Source organism: Kogia breviceps, chromosome 5 (genome assembly GCF_026419965.1).
Source record: "Kogia breviceps isolate mKogBre1 chromosome 5, mKogBre1 haplotype 1, whole genome shotgun sequence".
In the NCBI taxonomy this organism is placed as follows: domain Eukaryota; kingdom Metazoa; phylum Chordata; class Mammalia; order Artiodactyla; family Physeteridae; genus Kogia; species Kogia breviceps.
The window spans coordinates 52,755,460-52,780,522 of NC_081314.1; the positions used below are offsets into that span (position 1 = coordinate 52,755,460).

Sequence of the window (25,063 nt, forward strand, 5' to 3'; positions counted from 1 at the left end):
GGAATGGGTGACATGATCAAATTTTTGTTTTTGAAACATCACTGTGGTGCAGCAGATATTAGAAGACCCAATGGTGAATGGTGGGGGGCAGGGGGGGGCTTTAGTTTGGATTTGAGTAGTGTCAGTGGACATGAGAAATGGACAGATTTGAGATGTTTTAGGAGATAATTTTGATATAGTAAAATTTGGTATTAGATCAAATGTGGGTGAAGGAAGGGAAAATATCAAGGATGACTCCTAACTTTAGACTTGTGCAGGTAGACAGATGGTAGCTGAAAAATCCCCCCATATTTTTCTCCTGATTTTAGTCCACATACTCAGTTGCCTACGGTATATATCCCTAAGTGCCAATCTCACTTGCCCATCAAATCATGATGTCCAAAACTGAACTATTCTTCTAGTATCAAATGTTCCTCCTTCTGTGCTATTGCCGTGAATGCAGTGAATGCCACAGCCAGCCATCCAGTTGTTCAAGTCAGTTGACCTTGACTCTTTCTTCTCCATCACATCCAGCTAATAACCAAATCATTTTGATTTTCTCTTCTTAAGCTCTTTTATATCTGCTCACATTTCTCTGTTTCCACTGCTACTAGCTTAGGTCAAGTCCTCATCATCTTTTATCTGGATTTTGGCAATTGCTGTTACTTGGTTTCCCTGCCTTCAGTCTCCCACTTCTCTAATCTCTCCTTCGCCCTGCTGGTGCCCATGGTCTATAAAGTAAAGCCATGTTTCCTTAGTATGGCAGAAAAGACTCTCCATAATCAGGCCCTAGCCACATCTTTAGCATAATACTTTTTTGCTTTAATCCTTACTCTACACAGACCAAATTAAGGAACCGTCACAGAGCAATTGTGAGGAAACCATTCAAGAAGCCATCTTCAACCCCTCTAGCACTATCAGATATGCCACAACTTTGCACAGGCAGTTTGATAAACCCATATATTTGTAATAAAAATGAACCAAAATTGTGACAAATCCTCAAATTCATTAGAATCTTGACAGAATATATTTGCTCCAATAATGTTACAAGCCTTGGTGAATATAGATTAAAAATTTTACTGATTGGAAGACAATAAATCTTTTTAGAAAGTGTGTACTAAGTTTGAGCTGCACTGGGTAACTTCCTCCTGCACACCCACTTTACAGTATTCATGCCTCAGTTACGATGATTTCTTTTACAATCAATAGAATCATGCGACTTAAAATGCTTAAACCACAAAAGGGAGGGTATTGAATCACTTAACAGAGGAGGTCAGAGGTTGGAGGGCTTCAGGCATAGTTCCTTCAGGGCTCCAATTCCTGTTTTCTGTTAGTCCTTCAGCTCTGTCCTCTTTGTTGGCTTTATCTTTAGTGTGGCTTCATTCATGGGAACAAAATGGCTACTGCATGATGGCTCGTACACACATTACAATTTCCAGAGCAACAGGACCTCTATGTCCCAGGGTTCCCAACCTATATGTTGAACTTCCTGCTGATTGGATCACATCTGAACTAATTCATTCATTCCTGAGAGGGTCATATGCTAATAAAGACATTACCTGGTCCAATCACTGTGGCAGATAGAGGTAGATTTCTGCCAAGAAAAGTCCACCTCAGATTTGAGAGAGAAGTGGTGTTCATCAGTCCCATATAATCTACATGGTTTCTCTAAAATGACAGCGATAAAATTCCCCAAAAGAAAACCTGATAATTATTGAGTATTAATGAACAAGAAAAATGGATGAATCCCAAACAGCCAACCTGTGAATATTCACTATAGACACAATTTAAATTTGTTCATGAGCAAACAAAAATTACTCTGTGCCCTGGAGTTTTTAAAGCAACTTGTGAAGGGTCAAAAACAAATGTCAGTAGTCTATTTCAAGGGTGAAGAGAGGGCAAGTGGAACAGAGCCCATTTCTAAGAAATCCCATTGATGAATATGGGTGGATAGAAGACTGAATTATGTGGATGGCTCTCAAACCACACATTCATTCATTCATTCATAGAACATTTATGGAGTATCAACTCTATTCCAGAAAATGCTTAATATAACAGGATCCTTGACCTTAAGGAGTTCATCCGATCAGGAACTACAGAATTAAGATACAAGTGAAAAGTCAGCAGTATTGCATATCAGAGTGAAAGTATAATAGAACAGAGTGAAAATAAAGCCACATAGAAAATCTAGTGGAGTCTTCAACACACCCTTTAATATTTCCTTGAAATCTAACCCTTCTATATTGCGGCCTTTAACATAAAGCAATGCTTATTTCCAATCAACAGGTTTCCGAGAACAGAAACTTATATTGCCTATATTAAAAGGCAAATGGAAGAATAATTTATCTTACTCTGGCTGCACACTCTAAAAAAATGATATAAAACAACCTTGATTGTTTGGAAACAAAAGTGGATCATTGTTGTCTCTGGGAGCTTTTATGTGCAAAATACATTTAATAATAGTGTGAATTCTTTTAAGCTATTATATTCTGTGATCATCTGGGGAAATAGTTTGGGGGATAAATACAGCAGAAATATTTAGAGAAAGGACATTAAAAAGGAAGAATAGCAGACATAGTTGATTCTTTTTTGACATTCTTTTACAGTATAAAAATCATCAAATCCTTGGTCCATATCATAGGGATAATGCTGAAAAAATTCTAATTACTTTATCATTATTCCCAGCAGTGTCCTGGAGCTCCAATTCTGAGGGCAGGGCTTTCTGTAAGCATCTAACATTAAGATATAACTGAGAGAAAAATTGGAGAAATGGTTTATTCACATGAAGTATACTTCATAATAACATTTTAATGTAATATTGACATTTCTGGTTTTTAACTCTGTTGGGCAGAATCTTGATGGAAAAGAAAATCACTTGTGACAGCTTCAGCATGAGTGTCTAATATCATGGCAATTTAACCCGGCTTTATCCTATATCAGAGGTATTTCATCAGAAAAGAACTAAAATGTCCTTCATGTTTTACAGAAGAAAGTCATTTCTCATAACAGATAATGCTAACGTTGTCTTTAAAATATTAACTATTATTGAGTGAATAGTATGGGAAATATGGGTGGTTTATTTTCAGAGGTTTTGGTAAATAATTTAATGTATGTATATATGTATGTATGTATGTATGTATATACACACACTATTTTGGTCAGAGTATTGATTTATCTATTTGAACTGAATTGGTCTGCTTTGGTCAAACAGCTGAGAAGTTGAGCCAAATCATGACATTTGTGATCCGTGTGACATTTACAGTTGAACAGAGGACTCAGGCTCACTACTCAGAGTATGGTCCACAGACCACAGCTTCAGAATTGCCTTGGATCTATTAGAAGTGCAAAATCCAGCCCCTCAGCCCCAGATCTACTGAATCAGCATCTGCATTATAATAAGATCTCTAGGAGATTAAAGCATTAACTACATAAGGGGGGTCTCAACTCTGGCTCCCCATTAGAATCACTAAAGGTGATTTTCAAATATTTGATTCCCAAGTCTTACCCCAGACCAATTAAATCAGATGTTTTTAAGGACAGGACCAAGACTTGGGCATTTCTAAATGCCCACCAAGTGATTCTAATGCACTGCCAGATTTGAGACCGGTAGGTTACACAATGCCCAAACAATCAGTAAATCCAGTGTATTCTGAAAGGACAAAAAAGAAGAAGAAAGTCAAACCAATTACTTTGCATTTGGTACCACTCTATAAATGATTGATTTTTTTAACTGTTAGTAAGTTTGCTTAGCTACTGTGTGAACACAGCCTGTTATGTCTCAACCTGCCCAGAAGTGTATTGTATTGTAAATCAAGAAGAGGAAGACTTTGCTATCTAAATTAATTAAAAGAAGATTTTAGGTTTGTTTTTCAACTTTACTTTCTTTTGCCAACCTTATTCACCAACCTGACAGGTCTAAATACTGAATCTCAGACATTGCACATTTAAACCTCTGCACCTTTGGATTACCCATCCTTTTCTCCATGCACTCAATTCTCAGTTTTTACCTCAAACATTCCCTTATCACTGTAGCCCAAATGCATTTCCCGTTCCCTGAATTCCCACATTTCTCAGTACTTCTATCATTGCCTATTTGATTTCTACATATAATCTCAAGCATTAGCCGTCTATTCCAATCTCTTATGCATGAATAGGAAAGGAAAACATAAATCAGAGCATAATACATGTGGCAGTCATTATTATCCCATCTTACAGATGAGGAAGCTGAGTCTCAGAGAGGCAAAGTGACAGGTTAATAAGTTTCAACACTAAGATATTTTTCCCAAGACTATCTGACTCAGAGTACAGAGGAAGTTTGGTTTGCTTTTGTCTGTTAGTGTTTATGTGTTTTTAATAGATTATAGTACTTTAATTATAGTTCTGGGGCAGATTAAGAATATGAACACACTAAAACATACTGAAAGAATACTCATCTTTAAAATCAATGTCCACTCTAATCTTTGGAATGAACCCAATGATTTTTCTCTTTTACACTAACTTGGTTTCTTTTGCCAGAACATTATTGGAGCTTGAAGGGGAAGGGGAGGTGTTCTTATTATGCTTCTTTCTTTAAAATTACTTTTTAATACACAAGTAGTAACTGAATAACTTTCTTGTGAAAAATTAGAACATTATAGATGTGGATAACATTCCTTGTCCAACACACACATCCTGCACTCTACTCAGTCAGATACCTTCCTTCCCTCCTCAGAAGTAATCATTTTATCTGTGTACACTCTTTAAGACATTTTTAATGTATTTAAATACATATATATGGTATATTATAAAAAATTTTGATAATGGCAAATACTGATATATTGATTGTTTTGTTGATAAAAACATATGACTCTTGGGAATTAAGAGTTTTATTTGTATGTCTAAAGTAAAAGACCTGGGAAGGATATATAATTCAGGGGTTGACAGAATTAAGATTCAAAATTATATCTCAACCCTGTGAATAATACCCTAAAGCTAGAAAGATAAAAATTTAGGTAACATAAATATTAAAGCCCTGCACAAAGTACAAGTTACAAATGGATAATTCTGATTTGATATTAGTTTATATGGAAAAAATTAGTGGTTTGTTTATCACAGACTCAAAATTTAATAAAAATTCTAACACTTTGAAAAGTCAGTAGGTCGTATCTCTAAAATAAGATTCCTTTTAAAATATCAGAATGACCCCAGAATATCTAATTTTAGAAGGAAAATACTAGACTGTGTTTAATATGGTAAACTAGTAATTTTAAAATGTGGGACTTATTTTGTGATTTATAGTCTTCTTTTTTTTTCTTCTTCATTAAAAAAAAAAAAAAAGCCAAGTAAAAGAAAACTCGTGTGCTTCTCTCTCAGGTCAAATGCCCTAATGTTTACTACAGTACAAAACATTCATTAGGATTTCAGTGTGAAAAGGGCCTATGATGAAAGATTGCAATAGTATTCCTTCCCAATATTGATGTCTTCTAGAATAAGGATCTTGCCCTGTGGAATTAAATCTCATTCAATGTAAAGCTAATTATCTATTATGATAACATATTTTAGTGAAGAATATTCATACTCAACAGTCTTTGCCAGAATGTCTGGAACTGGGGACAGGGGAGTCAGGGACATTCTCTGCATGAGACATATGCAGAATAAATCTTGACCTTTCTGTCTGATTTTTACTTTGGAACATGTCACAAAACAGATTCTCTGAACCGGAAAATTTAGAAGCTCTGATTACCTGAAAAATCACTGATTATCTGAAAAGCTTTCCCTGTGTTTGTGGATATCTTCTTGTTGTGATTTTAGATATATCAGAACTGATTGTATAGGGTACAAGGAAGTATAGGTTCTAAGAGATAAATTGGTTTTCCTTTCCAAAGGAAGACAAATATTATATTCATTTATCATAACCTTGACTGATCGTAAGACATAGGTGACCATGAGTCTTGACCTCTTTTCATTTATTCTAAATTAATGTAACTTCACACATAAACATGCTAAGTATTTCAGAGAGTGGAACCCTGAAAGATAAGGAAGAATCTGAGTTAATGGAGCAAATGTATCCATGTGTTTCTAAGAACTCCAAACCATGGCTTGATTTGAATTTCTCTCTCTCTGCCCTGATGTCCACCATAGCCCATGAGAAGGAGAGTCAGGGTGTTAACTCTATTACTGACTTTATTCAACAGCGTCAGACCAGTAAAGATGTTTATCTACTCGTGTGTGCTGCTTCAGATAGAGTAGCTCATTGTAATTCTCCCCTCCAGGTTCCCTTCCCTAAGGAAATATCTATATCTCAGATCTGTCTAATTAATCAGGATGTGAAGAATAGAAAATTGTGAGACAATCCCTATGCTTATCGTTGCTGGGCTTTAAAAAGCTCAATAAAATTTCTATCTACATTTTTTTGTTTATACTGTGGAGTAAAATGGATCAAACAGGCAAAGAACTGTGGCAACAGAGATGGTGCCTTTGTGCAATAAAACACATACTGTGTATCAAAGAAATATTGTGCCACTTCTCTGAAGCTGACATTGGAATGACATTGTAATCCTGGCCATCTGTCTTCCTCCTCTAGATGTTGATGAATGTACCGTAGTGAGTGGAGGCTGCCAACAGCGCTGTATTAACACTCTGGGCACCTTCCATTGTGCATGTGATACGGGGTACAGTCTCCATGCTGATGAACGCACCTGCATAAGTGAGTAAACATTAGAACCAGCTTGAAGTCGTTTTCAGTGAAAATCAACCTGCCCATGTAGGGGCAGGAAGAAAAGGTTTTTCTATTGTAAAAACATCTATAGAAGCTGACAATTTTCAAGTACAATTCTATCTCTTAGAATTTACAAAAGATATTTTGCTATTAAAAGACTAAAAGACAAAAAAGATGGGGAAGGAAATATAGAAATTAACATTCACAAGCAAAACTTGGATCCCCCCAAATATATGACTGTTCCATAGGGTATCATTTCTGCCACATGCAGTAAAGTATAAATTTGTTAATTACTGCTTATATACAACAAGTGCAGCACAGACTCACAATAAAGAGAGGAGGCTGGGCTGTTACAATCACTAGCTACAATGTTCACTCATTTCAAACCAGACTCAGATGTGGACTCATGATTATAACAGCAAAAATTATAACAGATTATATACTAAGGAGTTTAGGGTTTCTCAAGAATAGTTAAAACTACACACATGAAATCTGAGGTTACTATACACTTATTGTGTATCAAAATGTTCTTAGATATCAGTTTTGGGTGGTAAGATTATTATTGTTAAGTCTAAGTCTTTGTATGTTTCTGAATTTTATAAATTTCCTAAAATGAGTATGTACACAGGAAAAAAACCAGAAAAACTTTAAAATTACTGTGTTTCTTGTATGATTTATAAATGTTCTTTTTTTAAATTTATTTTTTAAACATCTTTATTGGAGTATAATTGCTTTACAGTGTTGTGTTAGTTTCTGCTATATAACAAAGTGAACCAGCTATATGCATATGTATATCCCCATATCCCCTCCCTCTTGCTTCTCCCTCCCACCCTCCCTATCCCACCCCTCTAGGTGGTCGCAAAGCACTGAGCTGATCTCCCTGAAATGTTTTTGTTTAACTGAAGTAATTTACATAAAAGTGTTCTTTTTATTGAATAATGATCCTCAGATGGCATCAAGCACATTCTGATTTCCCCTCCAGGTCCCTTTGAAAACTATCTTATACTGAAAGAATAGCACCTTATACAACACAATTTAATTGCTGGTTTAATTTATACAGGGTTTGTTAACTTGTCCATCTACTCAAAATTATTAGCATTTTATGAGTGTTCTATAATTATGACATTTGGGATAGAAATCAGCCAGTTTTGCTTAACTTCATAACATATACTCTCTTTTTTTCCTAACATAGAAAATGAGAGAAAGCCAGGTGAAACAGGTAAAGATGTCCTAGTCATAGATCTGATTTTTGATAGAAGAAAATGGAGGGTTTGAGAGCAAAGAAAGGACTTTTCCAGAGTTGAGTGAAGATGCAGATAGAAGCCATATCGTAGTATCAGGGAACTCAGTATCTACAGCAGGCACCAGTGGTGGGACAGCAGCACATGCATATTTTTGTAATCTCCCAAATATCCCCTTCTTTTTGAAAATTACTGCTTGTTGCAACAGGAATCCCTTTCCCATCCCCATCTCCATCCCCAACCTGTAAAGACTTCAGCTGGTAATATCCTTAAACTACCACTCTAACTTCTCTCAGTCACAAAATATTTAGGGGCAGGATGACCTATACATGCAGATATGGTATTTATTGGTAAAGGTTGAGCTGGTGAATTTTTATGTCTGATATAAAAATATTTTTCAAAGTAATGAATTTTATATATCTATGGTATCTGGTCTTTGCATTAAGGCAAAATAAACACTCTAGTGACCAACTAAAATTATATCTTCAGGTATAATTAATTTTTTAAACTCTGGCGGTTATTAACTATTTCTTAGTAAAATCATTAAGCTCTTTCCTTGATCCTCACCACCATTGCTCTGGAATTTTCCAACTTTTGTGTCAATTACCTCAGGTCAAAGGTGGACTTGGATAAGAATATTATGGTTTATCATTTCTATTTCTATTCCTTAAAATCCATCATGTACAGACACATGGACACTATGGCAATAGCACATTTGCAGCTGCATAGACTGATCCTCTCCTTGTACAGAATTTCAGCATAGTGTACAAATTAAAAATGAAGCTAAAGAGAAATATGGATTTCTCTTTAGAGAAATTGCAGTCATTTTAAAGCCTTTAACCCCTTGGAAGTCATTCCACAGAAGTACTGGACTCAAGAGTCCAGCAATTGACCTTTGTGGAAATTTTCATGCCTCTGTCACACGAATATACTGGTTCTAGTTTCAAAGAATGGTCCTAAGAACCTCAGTTGACACAATTACAGCAGTCTTGTTAAAATGAACTCAAGAAGAATTTAAGCATTTTGTATTTAAATACTAATAATGTGAGCTTGAGGATAAGAACTGTTTGTTTGCTTTGAAAGAAAGGGTGTACTGTAGAGAACTGAGTCTCACATTGGTTTGTATTTTGAGTAATATTGTAGCAAGGGTCAGATATTTTTTAAAACAGGACAATTAAATTAGCCCACTTTCCCTTTGGTATTTGTTACCTGGCAGGAAACTGAGAATGGTGGTTGATCTTACCAGGAAACTGTAGTAGACAGAAATTCTTCATGACCGGTCACAGAAGAGAAGATGGAGTTATGGAATTTTATGATTTCGCTACTTTAGAGTCCTTGAACTTAATTGCCTCCATTTCTTCCTTCCTCTCGACCTTCTTTCCCTTCCTTTGCCCCATTCTGCCCGTCAGTCATAGGCCTAAGCTAGTGTGACTTTTTGAGTTAGAGCCGCTGGTACTTTTTGCACTTTCTCTTAATCACTGCAGCAGTAACCTTCTTGTACCCCAAATCCTTACAGAGTTTAAGATGACTTAATTTCAAGAAAGAATCTCCTCTCTAAGGGCTGTGCACTTGTGGTGACATATGGCCAGCAGTTACTAGTCAGCCTCCACCAGAATGATAAAGTTACACAAAGTGGTGTTAAGAGAGGGGGTCCATAATATCCAGCGATAGTGTACAGGCCACTTGGTTCCCCATAAAGTACTGCCTGGACTGCTGATAAAATGTGATCCCAGTAAAACTGGGGATCTTGACCTCAGTGACCCTCAGTATGATCCCCTGAATTTGTTTGCAAATTTTTGGAATGCATGTCACTTTACTGGTGGCAAGGGCCTGTTACTTTCTTGAGATTTTTAAAGGCATCTATGACACTTCAAAATATCCCCCATATAATTTTGTCCTTATGATGGTGCTTCTTTAAAAGGTGTGTACGTGGGAGGATTTCATGATACTGTTATATCATGATACGGTCTCACGACACTTTCGTATAGTCCGAGGCTAAACTGGTCAATGACTGCTTCTCCCTACACCTTCCTTTATAATGGGATTCTGGGCCAGAGGTCTGGGTCCTTGTCCTTGAGCAGCACAGTTACACCTGGTTGGTGAAGGGTCCAGACATAGCATGGGAAAGCAGTCAAAAATGAAATTTTGACCAGATTTGCTTTGCTCTCAGTGGTCTCCATTAACACAGATATTACCAAGTAATACATATACTTTTGAATTTCCCTTTACTTGGAAACCAACGGCTTAAAAAAAATGGAAACTAGAGTTTAGCCATCATCAGAAAGACAGAAATATTCATACTAGTCCACCATTGACTCTCGTCCCTGGATTGGAACAGTGGCACGGTAGAATCCAAGTTGGTGCGTGGCCTTCAGCAAATCACTTAATATCTCTGCAGTCTCTACAGTCTGGTTTCCTCATGTGAAACTGGACAAAATGACCTTAAAGTTACTGCATCTCTAAAGTGTTATAATATTATGGAGTTCCCCAAATTACTAATTTGTTACATATCAGCTGCTAACCTGGATTTTTTAAAACTCCATTGGATTCTGTGGAATAATGATTTTGTAGAGCTCAGATTTTATTTGAAAAGTATATAAAGAACTTAGACTTTAGAAAGTCCCACATAAAAACAGTGAGTGAGAATTTTATATCCAGTTTAATAAAAATGAGTGCATGACTTCAATGTTTTTAATGAAAACAATAACTACACTTTGGTGCTTTTTTCAAAATACTGTTTTCTGTATCATAGAATCATATTTTGGAGCAATCCAGGGACTAATTCAGCCTAATCTACTTTAGAGATAAGAAGTCTGAGATCCAAAGAAATCAAGTAACTTTCACTCTGAACAAAAGAAGTTTTCAGGAAAATCTGGCTAATTTCACTTCTAATCAAATGCTTTAAAATAATTTCTGATAAATATTTTAAGACTAAGTAAAATCATAACGGTATTGTGAAATGAAATTCTTACATTCTATTTTAGTAAATAGAGCTGAGGGTTAAAATAATGTATTTTCATAATAGCTATTGATGAAAGAAATCCACCTTATATTATCACCCTATAAGTGCAAATTTATCACTTCTCTCTTACATTTCTATCGTAATTCTCCAACAAACCTGGCTACTCTCAATTCTCCAAGTCAGCTATGCCCTTTTCCACTTCCACACCTTACCTTACTCAACCTAGACTTCTCTCTCACCAAGACTCCACCTGTCAAAAGTCTACTTACCATGTTCCATGTTCAATGTCCGTTGGCTTGTTAAACCTTCTCTGGTGACCCCAGCCAAAAGCATTCCTTCTTTTTCTTCTAATACCATATGATTTAGTGTTGCCTTAATGACACATTGTAATGTATAGTTTTATATGTGTGCACTTGGGCTTCAGACCAAATGAAAGACACTAATGACCTTCTAATTATCAGCTTTCAGAAGAGTCTTTTCCATGCCTTTCTCAATGGCCTCTGACACTATTAACCACTCATTTTTCTAAATCTTCCTCTTGACTTCCTGACAGCACAATTTTCACCTTTGACTGCTGCCTCTCTGTACTTACATTCTTGTTACCCGGTTCTGACTTTCGATCATCTTCCTCTCTCCTTGCTATGGACTGAATTGTGTCCTCCAAATGTGCATGTTGAAGCCCAAAGTTCCAATGTGATGGTATTTGGAGGTGGAGTCTTTGGGAGATAATTAGGTTTAGATGAGCTCATGAGGGTGGAAGACCCTCATGATGGGTTTAGTGCCTGTATAAGAAGAGAGAGCAGAGAGCTTGCTGTCTCCACCATACCAGGATCTAGCTGAAAGGTGGCCATCTGAAGCCAGGAAAAGAGCTCTCACCAGAAACCAAACTCTACTAGAACCTTGACCTTGGACTTTCCAGCCTCCAGAACTGTGAGAAAATAAATTGATAAGGCCACCCAGACCAGGGTATATTGTTACAGCAGCCCAAGTGGACTAATGCACTCATCTCTTCTCCTTTATTCCCCCTTCTCTAGTCTATCTCCATTTTACTCTTCTACTTTTAGACAGACGTCAATACCTATAAAATATCCAGCAAGTATTAGTTAATGTTAGCTATTATTATAACAGAATGTAAAAAGATGTAAGGACTTTACCCAGATGGATTTGCCTGTTGGGAAAAAACTCAAACTTGCAGTATTTCTAGCTTTTGGACTTTGGACAAAATACATTGTCTTCTGATAGCTTTGAATTGAAGATTTTCTCATTGTTGAGAGGCAGACTTTAGTAGATATGACTAAATATAAGTAATGATAATGTAGGCTAAACTTCTTTTGCCAGTGGCTATTTTTTAACAGCCAGGGGCTAGATACCAAAATAATTATATTACCCAAATTTTCTGTATTTAGCTGTGTAATTTGCATTTTAAGTAACTTGTAAGGTTTTAGCTATAATTTGGTATACCTCACAAAATCTTTGTCTTTCCATTTTTTTTCTTTTTTATAACAACCTTGTGAAACATGCTCAGCTCAAATCTCTGTTCATAATCATGTCCTTCCTCTGCTATATTTGTTGAAATTAGCCTTCCCAGAGGGACAAAATAATTAAATGAGTGAAAGTTTTAATGCTTGCATAGTTCTCTTACCTCTCTTTCATGCCTTCAGCACATAGGTTTATTAACATCTGTACTCACAAATAAACAAATGGAATCACTGGTGTCTGCACAGAGAAACCTCAGATAAACAACATTTTAATTATTTTCATCTTTAACACAAGAATTCTTTATTTCCACTTGCTGGAAGTGGTCAGGAACTGTTTTTGTTCAACAGTTCCTTTTTATTCTCACTAAATGAGGTTGGGGGGAAGGAAGAAGAAAGGTTACCTGGAAGCTGTAAACCAAAGATTTTTCTGTGTGATGAAGTGTGCAACATAACAGAATCAGAGGTCATTTTTTAATTCTAAATAAACAGAAGTTAGGTGAGAAGAAGAGGGTAGATGTACAACCCGGAAGCTTGATTAAATAGATATTCTTAGTAAAATTTTGAGCTTGAATAAATTTTCTTACATCAGAGTTTTATGTTTTACATTTTAAGGTAATGCTAAACTTAGCAAAAAAGGATTGAGAAAACTATTAGATGTGGTGGTCTTCACACAATGGATTCTTTTGTTTTTGATCTCAGTGTTCTGATCAGTGATGTCTAAGTTTTATTTGATAAAAGGAGTAGAAGATTCTTTCTAGGGAATGCAAAGAGATTGCCCTCAAATTGGAGATGAAAGAAGTTAAAGACTTTCATTGTAACTACCTTTCAATTAATTGAATTATTTATGAAGACAAATTAGAAGCAGAATTCATTTCAGATGACAGCTGATGCCTTGAATAGGGCTATGTCAGGTTAAAAAAATTGTTTAGTTTGTCAGGTTGATGGCATCTCTCAGTCATTATCAAATTCATCGCCCTCGCAATATTAATCACTTTTGTGTGGTGAGTGATATATTTAATTCCTCCAAGTTGAATTTAAGGAATACTTCTCCTCTGCCGTCCTCATTCCCTATCTGTGGCCTTGAAAAAAAATCATGAACTTCCCAAGTTTTTATCCATTTTGTTGATAATTAACCCAATTCAAAACCTATTTCCAAATCCAATGGACTTTAGGAATGCATTCAGAAATCTGTTTTTCTACAGTTTTTCTACAATCTTCAGACTTGGGAAGGTAAGACTGACAGTTTTAGATAGAGTCAGACTAAGGACTGAATTCTACTGCATCGTATGAGTTGTGTGATCTTGGCCCAGTTTCTTAATCTCTGATCTTCAGAGTTCATATTACCTTTATCTCTTTCTGTCTCTCTAACTGTATCTATACCTAATATAACCAGGATGATAATTCACAAAAATCAATATTATACATTGTACAAGGACACAAACCTTATAAAGAGGGATGTATTTAACACACTAGAATGGGGAATGGGGGAGACTGAGAGTGTATTCTGGGCTAAAAGTGAACAAATGAAACAGGAGTGGTCCTTCCAAGGACTAGGGAGTGCTAAGAATTTTTCTTGAACTGAGCAGAGTGATAAACTTTACCTTCTGTATCCAACATTAAAACAAACCAAAGTGATGAAATGTTAGCCCAGTGGTCTTCATCCTTGCCAGTTGCCTTTTCTTTTCTTCTTTCTCTCTATGTGGAAAGTAAATTCACAGGTCTTCCTTCACAATAATCTCTAGGAATTTTTACTAGCTATATTTGTAAAATATTTTGAAACGTAAGATTTTCATAGCATATATCAAATAAATAATAAAACCCTACTTTTAAGCACTAAATAGTTTTGTTTTCTTACGTTTTCCAAATAATTTCATAGTGCATTACAGAATACCCCCTGTATGGGATGAACAAAAATATGAAAAGATTAAAATTATACCTGGCACAAATAGTGGCTTAAATCAGTAATTTATAATTACTATGTATCTACCTGTATTATTTTCCCACAATCAGAGTACCTATTCAATGCACAAAGATGCTGAGAATAGGAGGTTCTGAATTGTGTGCAACTAGAAATACAGGAACTTTTCTTTAAATTATTTGTTTATGAAAATAGAGAATGGGATTTAGGATTGTGAGAAAAATATTGATAATCTGAAAACAGCATGTCTTGGAAAAAAAAGTGCCAGTTTTACAGGGTAACAATATTAACTTCACCACATAGCTACCCTGTATAAAAGGTATGTGACTTTGAGCTGTCACTTAGCTGTTCAAAACTCCATTTCTCCATACATAGCGGGTAGTAAGGAAAAGTTACAGTGAAATCCTTAGTGCAGTGCCTGACACAGAGCGAGCAATCAATAAAAATTAGCTCGTGATATTAATATTAGTGCTATACTTGCAGTTGGCCATAGGCATAGGACTAAATAAAATTACGGAGGGTCAGACACTATAGTTATAAACTTACTTTGGTGATCAGATGGCTTCCACTGGGCAGCTTTGTTGCTAGCTTTTCAGCAAACATAACATTCATTGATTCTTTTAACAACTCCCTGTTGCACTTCCTTTTTCTTTGCATTTTTAATGCTTTTGGAGCTTTAAAGCAATATTCACAACTATATTTTCACTGAATGGTAAAATATTCTCACTCTCGTTTATTACTAGGTTGAAGATTTATATCTCCCTGTTTCCAAAAGCACTGGAGGCAGCAAGCTTTAGGGAGCTTATGCATTTTCACGGGGTCCAAAGTGCAAAAAGACGTGAAACATAAAATAGTACTACCTCCATCTAGAAGCAGCAGAAGCAGTAAGTGCTTGCAAATACCAGATATGAGCATAAAAGTTAAATCCAAATCTAGTATCCTGGTATAGTTTTCTAGCAGCTGACAAGAGCCACATGGTTTAAACCACGTTTGCATTTTCTAACAATGATCATAGAGACATTTTTTAAATTCAGTGATTTCAGAATCTACTACTGAATGCATGTCTTTCATTTTGCAGAGAAAACAGAAATGTTCAGCGAAGAGACCTCCCAACTTTTACTCCCATCTAGAACATTTGGTACTAACTCTTAGCTCTGTCTGCTTTGCTCTTCACTGAGAAGAAAAGTGCTCTGCCGTTATTTCAGGCTAATCCCATCCTGCCTTCCCCTTAGAACCTCAAAATTTTGGAGGTGGATGGAAGGAAAAGACTATATAAAAGAGGTTATGGAGTCATCACAGAAATGGAAGGGAACCCAGAGAAAATTGTATACTACAACCCACAGAGGAGAGAATGTCAGGAAGGAGAGTTCGTTATGTTCAAGATATAAGTAAAAGGACTGAAAGGTGTTCCATGAAACTATCCGTGGATAATGTATGGATAACCCTGGTAAAACTAGTTTTAGGGAGGAGTTTTATTTTAAGATAGAGAGAAAGAAGTTGATGATAGAGGAGAAAAAAGGACGTGTTAGGAGCAAGGTTCTCTATCTTTCAAGGAGTACTTTTCAGTCATTCTGTTTAACATCTTGAAAGTAAAGACCTCTCCTTTCTTCCTTTCTCTTGTCCTTGGATTGTAGAACACAACTTTCTCTTGGTTCCCTTCCTTCTTTTTGATGACTCCTTAACCTTTTTCATATAGTCTTTCCCCTCTGTCAACCTCCAAAATTTTTTTGATCTTCAGAGTTCTTGCTTTGGCCCTTTCTCCACTCCCTCCTGAGTGAGTGTTTCCACTTGCAAAGCTTTACCCACTACAATTAGCTAGAAATGAATGATGTTCAAATCAACATTACTAACTCAGATGGCTCTCTTTGTTCTCTGGACCCAGAGATCCGGCCACTGCCTGAGGCCCTCTTTGAGGACGTCCTCCGGCCTTGCAAACTTACTGGACCTAAAATTAAATATATCTTCCTTCCTGCCCTCCACCCCCCAACTTTCTTCTTCTCCTCTGAGTAGTAAGGACAGCTCAGGCCACCCATTTTCCAGGTCAGTCTAGTATATCTGGAGTCACTCATGACTCCTCCTCTCTCTGATTCCACATATCAAGCTCCCCAGCAAGACCAATGGGCAAGTTCTCCACAATATCCCCCAAAGGGCTGTCTCCATTGTGACTACTTTCTTTCTGACCCTCATAATTTCTTACAGAAATGTTTACTCTAATTGCCTCTTAACTGGTGTCATCCTTCATACTTGCCCCCTTCAATCGATTATCTAAACTACTGCCAGAGACACCTCTTGAAAATGTAACTTAAAAAATTATTTTACCATCCTTAAAACCTTTTATTGTCTCTATATAGCTTTTAGAATTAGCTCAAAATTCTTACTAGGGCTTACAAGATGCTTCAGGGTCTGACTCTTGGTTACTTCTGCTTACCTGCCGTGTTTCTACTCTGTACTTCATGCCCCAGGCTCAGACACACTGAAAAGTTGCAGTTTCTTACATATACCAGAAGTTTCCATACTCCTACACCTTTGTCTTAGTGTTCCATCTGTCAGATACTCCCTGCTTCTGCACGTGCTTGTTCCTGGATTTGAGTGCAAGTCAACACTTTCCCCTCTCTCCTCCTAGGCTTTCCTCCCCGCCTCTCCTCACCTGACTTCTCCTGTCTTTCAAAGCAAAGGTTAGAATCACCTCCTCTGAGAAGACTTTCCAGATCTACTCCCATACTTATAATCCAAATTTGTCACCTGTTTTATAAGATTTATAGATCGTTTATAGATTTAGAGATTCTTTCAATGGTGGGATACAACATAAAGACACTCAGATAGATGAAAGGAAGAACCTTTGTTACTTACAGCTCCTAGTGAGAGAAGGGTACCACTCAGGGCTACACATTGGGTTACACCCAGGACAGGGTAACAAGCAAGCTGATAGGAGGTGGCTTATATATGGCAAGTGGGGTGGGGTTAGGCTAAACTCACAGTCTTCCTGGGGATTAGGTATTTTGAATAATTCCACAACCCCAAGGGAGAAGGGGGCATCCCTGGATGTTAGGTACCTGAGGACCTCTGGCAGTTGGGTCTGTGTGTATCTTAACTCTGGAATGTCTGATAAGGGAAGTATTCAATAGTTGGGGTGGGAACTTATTCTGTGAAGGGGAACTGAGGGTTTTGATCCATGGCTTCAAAACCGAGTCAAAACAGCACTTGTGGAATATTACATCATACACCACATAGAGCCAAGGGCATATCGCTAATAGAGCCTCTCACAATGGATTATAAAGTTTCTCTTCTTGACTATCTCCCCCACTAGGCTTTAATCTCTTTTGTATCCTCAGGACCTAGCATGTGACTGAAATATAGTGTTTACTTTTATTAAATGACCCTGTATTTGTTCAGGGTTTAAAATATAAAGATCCTTGTAAATAGAGTATGCTTTGTTTAAAGGTAAGGGCATTTTCCCTTTCTTATGATCTATTTCTCTTTATTAGACAAGAAGAATTATACAATGCATGGCTTTGGCTCTTAGGAAACCCAGCACTATGTTGAAGGCTTAATTACATAGACTCTATTTAACCTATATTACTAATTTAGCTTTCTCCACCCCACTTCATAACATGGTTCTTGTTTTGCTGCAGGGGTTATTTTTTGTACCTTTCCCCCTCTTTTGAAACCATAGCTTTAGTGGTTCTATTATAGATATGTTTTAGATCGTACACAGCCTCAAATCATCTTTGGAACTAGATGGAATATAAACAGAATAAAACTAATCAAATTCAAGCCTAGATTTATCACCAGCCTTCTTTTAAAGCATCATAGACAGTATTTTAAACCCCAGATTTAGAAAAGATATGAACCTGTCATTCAGTGGGATGGTTTGCCTATTTGTTCTCAGAAATCCCAGCTATAGGCTATCGTTGTCAATGCCAGAGCATGTCAGGAGAACGAAGACTGGCCTCCACACCACAAGGGTGGGAAGACTACCTAGGGCTTTGTAGAGCCTAGAGCCTGATACTGAGCAACCAGTTCATGAAGACAGGATATATGTATGATTATTCATGGGAGTCAAGGGCAAAGCTGTGGTAAGAATGCAGGCTGGCATTTCCAATCATTTTCTTGTCACAGGGCAAGGAGTAAGACACAAAACCTAAGGGAAAGGTCTGGGCTCACCATTCGGAAGTCAGGCTGCATACTGTGTCCTCAGTAGATAAATACATATTCTGAGGATATGATTTCTGAAGGCGGGTGGAGGTGCTATCTATAAGCACAGGCCCAAAGCAGGGTTAAAGTTTGAGCCAAAGAAGGAGATAAGCGGGAAAGGGGTTTGAACTCTGACACTGAAAGCTTTTCAGAGACGATCTCTTCAGTAGTCATAAGATAAGAATATAGCCATCAACCTAACAAGCAAGACCACATGACACCTGCCTCTGCACACTTGCTGGTTTGGGTGGATTAAGGCTCCTGGCATGTGGAGCATGCCCAGGGAAAGGCAATTCTCCTGGCAGCTCGGTCCTCTGGGTTGACATATCATCCAGAAGCTCAGCAAGCATCGTCCATGTATTCTCCCTTCAGACACATTAATTCATCCAGAGATCAAATTCTAGAATCTAAGTAATTACAATTTGGAAGTAATTTTGGCTATGTCCCTTAGTAATAATAATGACTATGATTTTAAAAATCTTATCTCTAATCCTCACAACAACCTGAAGAGGGAGATATTATTACTCTCATTTTAAAGATAATGAAACCAGGGTTCACAGAGGTTAATAGGACAGCTTTGGAATCACAGGCTTGGGTTTACAGCCCTGTAGATGACTGGTCTGAAATCAATAAGCACCACGGGGAAGTATGCTGAAATGTGCTTTCTACTTTTTGAAGGGGAAAAAGGAGTTGAGTACATCTGCCATGTAACCTTTGCTAAGCTTCTCTCTTCCAGGCTATATGGTATGGTAATTTAGTCTTATTTCATTCCATGCTTGGGAATTTAAGAAGATTCCGTGTGTTCCCCCTTGGAAATAAAAGTTGACTCCTTCTGTAGACTCCCTCACTGGTTGGTCTGGGCTGCGGTGGGCTGGCCTTCTGTCTGGGCAAGAATACCAGTCAGACTCTTAAGCTTTCACAACAGAATGTCAACCTTGTCTCCCCAGTGTCTGGTGTCTAAATCTTATGGCTCTCACTTCAATCGACAATGTAGAGATTCTGCACTACAGGCTTGTGTTAGAGGATTTGACTGTGAACTGAATGGGAGCCAGCATTTATCCAAATTTCCCTTAAGACATCTGATATACAGAGTGCAAAGCAGAAAGAGCACAAATCTTGGCGCCAAAAAGCTCTAAGTTAGAATCCCAGCTTTGCACCCACTAGCTGTGTAGATGTTGGCCTGTTGTTAAATGATAGCAACGGCTAATATTTATGGAGTGTGTGCTATCTATTGGGGCGCAGTGTTAATCTTATATTCGCTGTTTCATTTACACTTCCTAAAACCCTGAGAGGTGGGTGCTCTTGTTATCACTCTTTTAGCAATGTGAAGAATGAGACTTAGAAAGTTTAAGCAACTTGAGGAAGAACACTCAGCATGTAAGTGGTAGATATGGAATATGCCTTTTGGGCATAGCTGATCAATTGAATTCAGTTACCTTAAAACAAACAAGCACATCTGTTCAAAACAGGTGTTTGGATGTTTGGACTCTATTGTTAAAGCATTTTAAGGAAGGAAAAGACACCAGTTAAAATTTAAAGGGCTCACAATGCAGTGCAGTGTGGAAAATGGATTAGCCATATGTAAATCAAGGAGAACCAGTAGGGATTATTGCCTTCTGGTTAGACTGGTGAGAGATCCTAGCACTTTGGACTGTCAGAGTTAAGACACCAGGAAGCTGCAGGGTTTTTTTCCTATGTATATTCAACCATATGAATTTTTAAAAGAATCTATCAAGACAAAAAGCAAATCATTCTGGTGACTCTTTTTTTAAGATTCTTTTAAATTTTTATTTTGTATTGAAGTATAGTTGATATACAATGTTGCGTTAGTTTCAGGTGTACAGCAAAGGGATTTAGTTATACATATACATATATCTATTCTTCTTCAGATTCTTTTCCCTAATAATGTAGGTTACTAGAGTATTAGCCGTATGAATTTTATTTTACAAAAAAAATAGTATCATATAGACCATATACAATTTTGTAGTTTGATTTTTCACAGTTTTAAAATTAGTTTTATCAAAATCAGTGTAATCATTTGTATTATATACATTCTAAGAACATAGGATGTGCTTCAAACTCTAAAATTTGCTGTATTATTCAATAACAACCTAATGGTTTGTAACAAAGTAAAAAGAAAGGTGTTCTAAGACTTATTCTTTTTTTTTTTTTTTTTTTAATTTTTTATTTTTAACATCTTTATTGGAGTATAATTGTTTTACAATAGTGTGTTAGTTTTCCCTTTACAACAAACTAAATCAGTTATACATACACACATGCTCCCACATCTCCTCCCTCTTGCATCACCCTCTCTCCCACCCTCCCTATCCCACCCCCCCAGGCGGTCACAAAGCACAGAGGTGATCTCCCTGTGCTATGCAGCAGCTTCCCACCAGCTATCTAATTTACATTTGATAGTGTATATATGTCCCTGCCACTCCCCCACTTCGTCACAGCCCACCCCTCCCCCTCCCCATATCCTCAAGTCCATGCTCGAGTAAGTAAGACTTATTCTTAAATGACATTGTTTAAATTTTGATTTGAAGGTTTTATATTGTATGGTTTCATATTTACTAGAAGCCTTCATCATCCTACCACCATCCCTACCAAATGAGATTCATAGATTATAAACCAATAGCAAGAAGAGTGCCTTTGCCTGTTCTATTTTGCCATAATCTCAGTGCCCACATTCATTTATTTTAGAAGTGAATATAGTATATGGCTCAAACTTTTAGTAATTGCAGTAGAATGGTTGGATTGATTTTCTGCCTCTAACATTTTCTCTTTCATATGTTGGTAAAAATATTTACAATTTCAACATTTCTTCTGAATTCAAGGGAAAAGAATGCAAATTTATTATTATATCAAACCAATTAATTAGTACTCTTTTGTCTAGGGAAAATGCTCTGATTCCTACAACTCACATTTAAAAAATTCTTTAAGTTTGAAAACAGTCTAATTTCAACCTGGCATTATTTCCAAAAGAAAATGATTTAACAATCTTCTGTATTTCTCATTATAACTTTTATGCGACCCTGTGGTATAAGAACTATACTGTTTAATCTCTTAGTATTTCCACAAGACTAGTGATGGTTTCGCTAAGTGCCATATCACATACATATCAGAACAATGGATTAAAACTAGAAAGAAAAAATTATGTGTTAGTCTCTGCAGCCCCACTCTGAATGTCGAAACAGACTGTCCTGCTTTGTCACACAGTTGATTAAACCCATGGTACAAGGAATTTAAACTTGTATGGAATCATCGAAATAGAAAATGTAAGATGTGGAAGAATAGCCTTCCTTCATTCCAATGACTGACATATTTGCTAACCCTTCTCCTTGTAGAATGCATAAATTAATAGGTGCCGAATCTCAAATTCAGTAGGATACATCCTACATTGGAAGCAAAAATTATGAGATCAAAAATAATTGATATTCCATGTGACCCATTAAAACAGGTCTCATTTAATGCAATACGCTTCAAATTGTATCTCTTTCAAGTAGGCTAACCTGAATATAGGCACCCTTTTTTGCACTTTACAGAAAAACTGAGCAATTCCCTCAACCATCCCGATCAGAGGACCTTGAACTGAGAGCACATGTTTAATGATGCCTGGAATAGCTATTGATTAAACACTGACAATGTTCAGAGGAATTGAGAATCAAAAAGCCTCCCCATGGCCAGCTCTGCCAGGCTCACTTCTTAATAGATGGCAAAGGAGGATTCTAAATGAGATCTGCTGCCCTGCTCATCCTCAGAACTCCATAAGCAGTGGGATTAATTTCTGCTTCGCGGTCCTTTGGAACGACCACATCTGAAATGTCCAAAATGAATACAGATGTCCCTCCTTTTTTATTTCCTTGTTCCTCCTTTTTGAGGAAAAAAAAGTTCTCATATGAATTGAATGCATAGAATGATATTGCTTTAAATGTGGAATGAATGAAAATTCACCATTAATTAATACATACAGAATAGGACAAATCCTGGGATGATAATTCAGGCTGAATAATTCCCCAAATCAAGCAAGCAAACAACAACAAAAAGGTTAAAAGAAAATAAAGAATAAGAGTAAATAAAAAGGACAAAAAGGATTTGAAGCCAGAACGAATATTCACACTGCCATTGCTCTGTTGAGTTGGTTAGTATCCAGAGGCTTAGATATTTTTAGGATATTCTTTTGTCTGGGTGGGAGATTGTGACCCAGAACTGTGAAGTAAGGCTGTCTCTACACTTAAAAAAACACGATTTTCAGTGGTGGAACCACCCAACTGTTTTACCTTCAACAAACATTGATGGAACACCTAGGGGGTGTCAGGCACATTGCTTGATGCTTTCCCTTTTAAAGTTATTTAATCCCCCCTACGATCCTGTGAAATACTCATTATAATCATTTTAAAGATGTGAAAACTGAAGCTTGGAGGAATTAAATAAATCTCCTATTATCAAACAATCAGTAAATAGGCACAACTAAAGTCACACTGCTAGAAATGGTCAGAGCAAGGATTAAAATCTGGATATTTTGAATAATATTCTATCGAGCTAAATACCATATAATACTATCCTTAGTTTAATAATGCACATTTAATGAAAGGTTCTGTGGGAAGCTCAGATTTTTTTTTTTTATTGTAGTTTGTTCTTTTGCTCCTTTTTTTTCTGATTTCCTAAGGATTACATCCTTAGGGTAAAACACTTTTGGAAGTACAAACAAGTATAAATAGGGAGAGAATAAAGGAATCACAACCCCACCACTCGAAAACAGCTGTTGTTCTTTGGACTTCATTTCAGTTTTTTCTCTTCATAATTGAGACCATGTTACCTTTTGTTATCTGTTCATATAACAGCATACATATTACACACACTCCCCCACACACACATACACATCTTCAGCAGACAGTAAGCTAAAACTATTTGTAAAGCTGACTTATTGTGGCAAATACCTTTTGATATTTATATAAACACACATATTATGGGATCTTTTTTCTCTTCTTAAGAATGCTGACATTAATATTTATTTGCATATATTGTCTAGATATTTTTATTGTTTTCTAGGCAATATTTCAAGCAGGAGGATTAAAGAAGGTAAAAGAAAGCTTTTTTTTTTTTTGCGGTATGTGGGCTTCTCACCGTTGTGGCCTCTCCCGTTGCGGAGCACAGGCTCCAGACGCAGAGACTCAGCGGCCACGGCTCACGGGCCCAGCCGCTCCGCGGCATGTGGGATCCTCCCGGACCGGGGCATGAACCCGTGTCCCCTGCATCGGCAGGCAGACTCTCAACCGCTGTGCCACCAGGGAATACCAAAGCATATTTTTAAAAAATTTTTTAAACCTATTGTCAAAATGTTTTCAAATTTTTCATATGATTTATTGATCCACTACCATTATACGATAGTTCCTGTCTTATTTTTACTGGCATCAAATTTTATTCTCCCTTTCAGTGTTTACTAATTTGATAAGTAAAACCACTCACATCCTTTTACTTCCTTCTTTAAGTTCAGATTCTAAAAGTATATGTGTCATTTGTATTTCCTTTTATGAGTTTGCCGCTGAGGTACTTTTTCTAAATTTTAATTGTGAATTTTGTCCTTAAGAAATATAGATATAGATGTAGATATAGATATATGTACACACACATATATATTGCTTTATAAAGCAAGTATAATCATTGTCTGTCATACTTCTTACAAATATGTTAGCATAATTTTTCTGAGCATAAAAGCAATATGTGTGTATAACAATTTGGAATATATATATATATGAAAAAAATGGAAAAGAGTAAAAAGTCAATACCATCACTCAGAATTAATCATTGTCAATATTTTTGTTAAACTGGTGGAAATTTGGGTACTGAGGCCTGGAAAGATAATTGGGGCAGAACTAGAGACAAATCTAAAAGAGGTTCCTTGTATTTCCAGCACTTTTGCTGTCTGTCTGTCTATCTATCTATCGCCTATATCTATCATCTATTAGTTATCTATTATCAATCATCTAAGTGGTTTTAAGGGCTTTTGAACTAGGACTGTCTGCCCTCCTTTCTCAGAAGATGAGATTGTGTCTTAATTCTTTGAATTGTAGCATAATGAAAGTCAGGACTCCAAGGGAAAGACTCATCGAAGGGTTCCAGCTCTCTGTATTCCCTAATTCTAATAATACCACCCTTCATCGGCCCTAACATAGCTGCTACATGACAGTGGGATTCTTCTCAGGGCCCTGGAGCTAGTGCAGAAGAAACTCTTTGCAGAGGGGCTGCTAAACACTGAGGTTTTCTAGCAGGGACAACCAAGAAACTATTCAGAGAAAAACTTCTGACCTTTAACATGGTTTTATTCAAGACAACCAATTAAGGGCCTGTGGCCACATTAATTCAATATATATTTAAGGTTTGGGACATTAGTGGATATTCATTTCCATGATATTATGTAAAAATGCATAATTTTAACAGCCTAAAAGCATTGATCTTAAAGAGGAAATTTTGAAGAGAACAATTAGACAAGCATGATTATCAGTCTTCAAAAGGGACCATTAAGATGATGAAGAATTCCCTATCTTTAACTGTAGATTTGGAAAGCAGTTTCTTAAGAGAGGTATGTACACC

The 25,063-nt window shown here is 36.7% G+C and overlaps 1 protein-coding gene across 1 annotated transcript in view; it reads left to right on the plus strand.

The window, feature by feature from the left end:
- The window catches only part of LOC131756812 (EGF-like and EMI domain-containing protein 1), a 512,622-nt gene that overhangs the window by 436,600 nt on the left and 50,959 nt on the right, over positions 1 to 25,063 (plus strand). Inside the window, 1 exon segment of the mRNA XM_067033965.1 lies at positions 6,542 to 6,664. Within this exon segment, the coding sequence (XP_066890066.1) occupies positions 6,542 to 6,664 (123 nt within the window).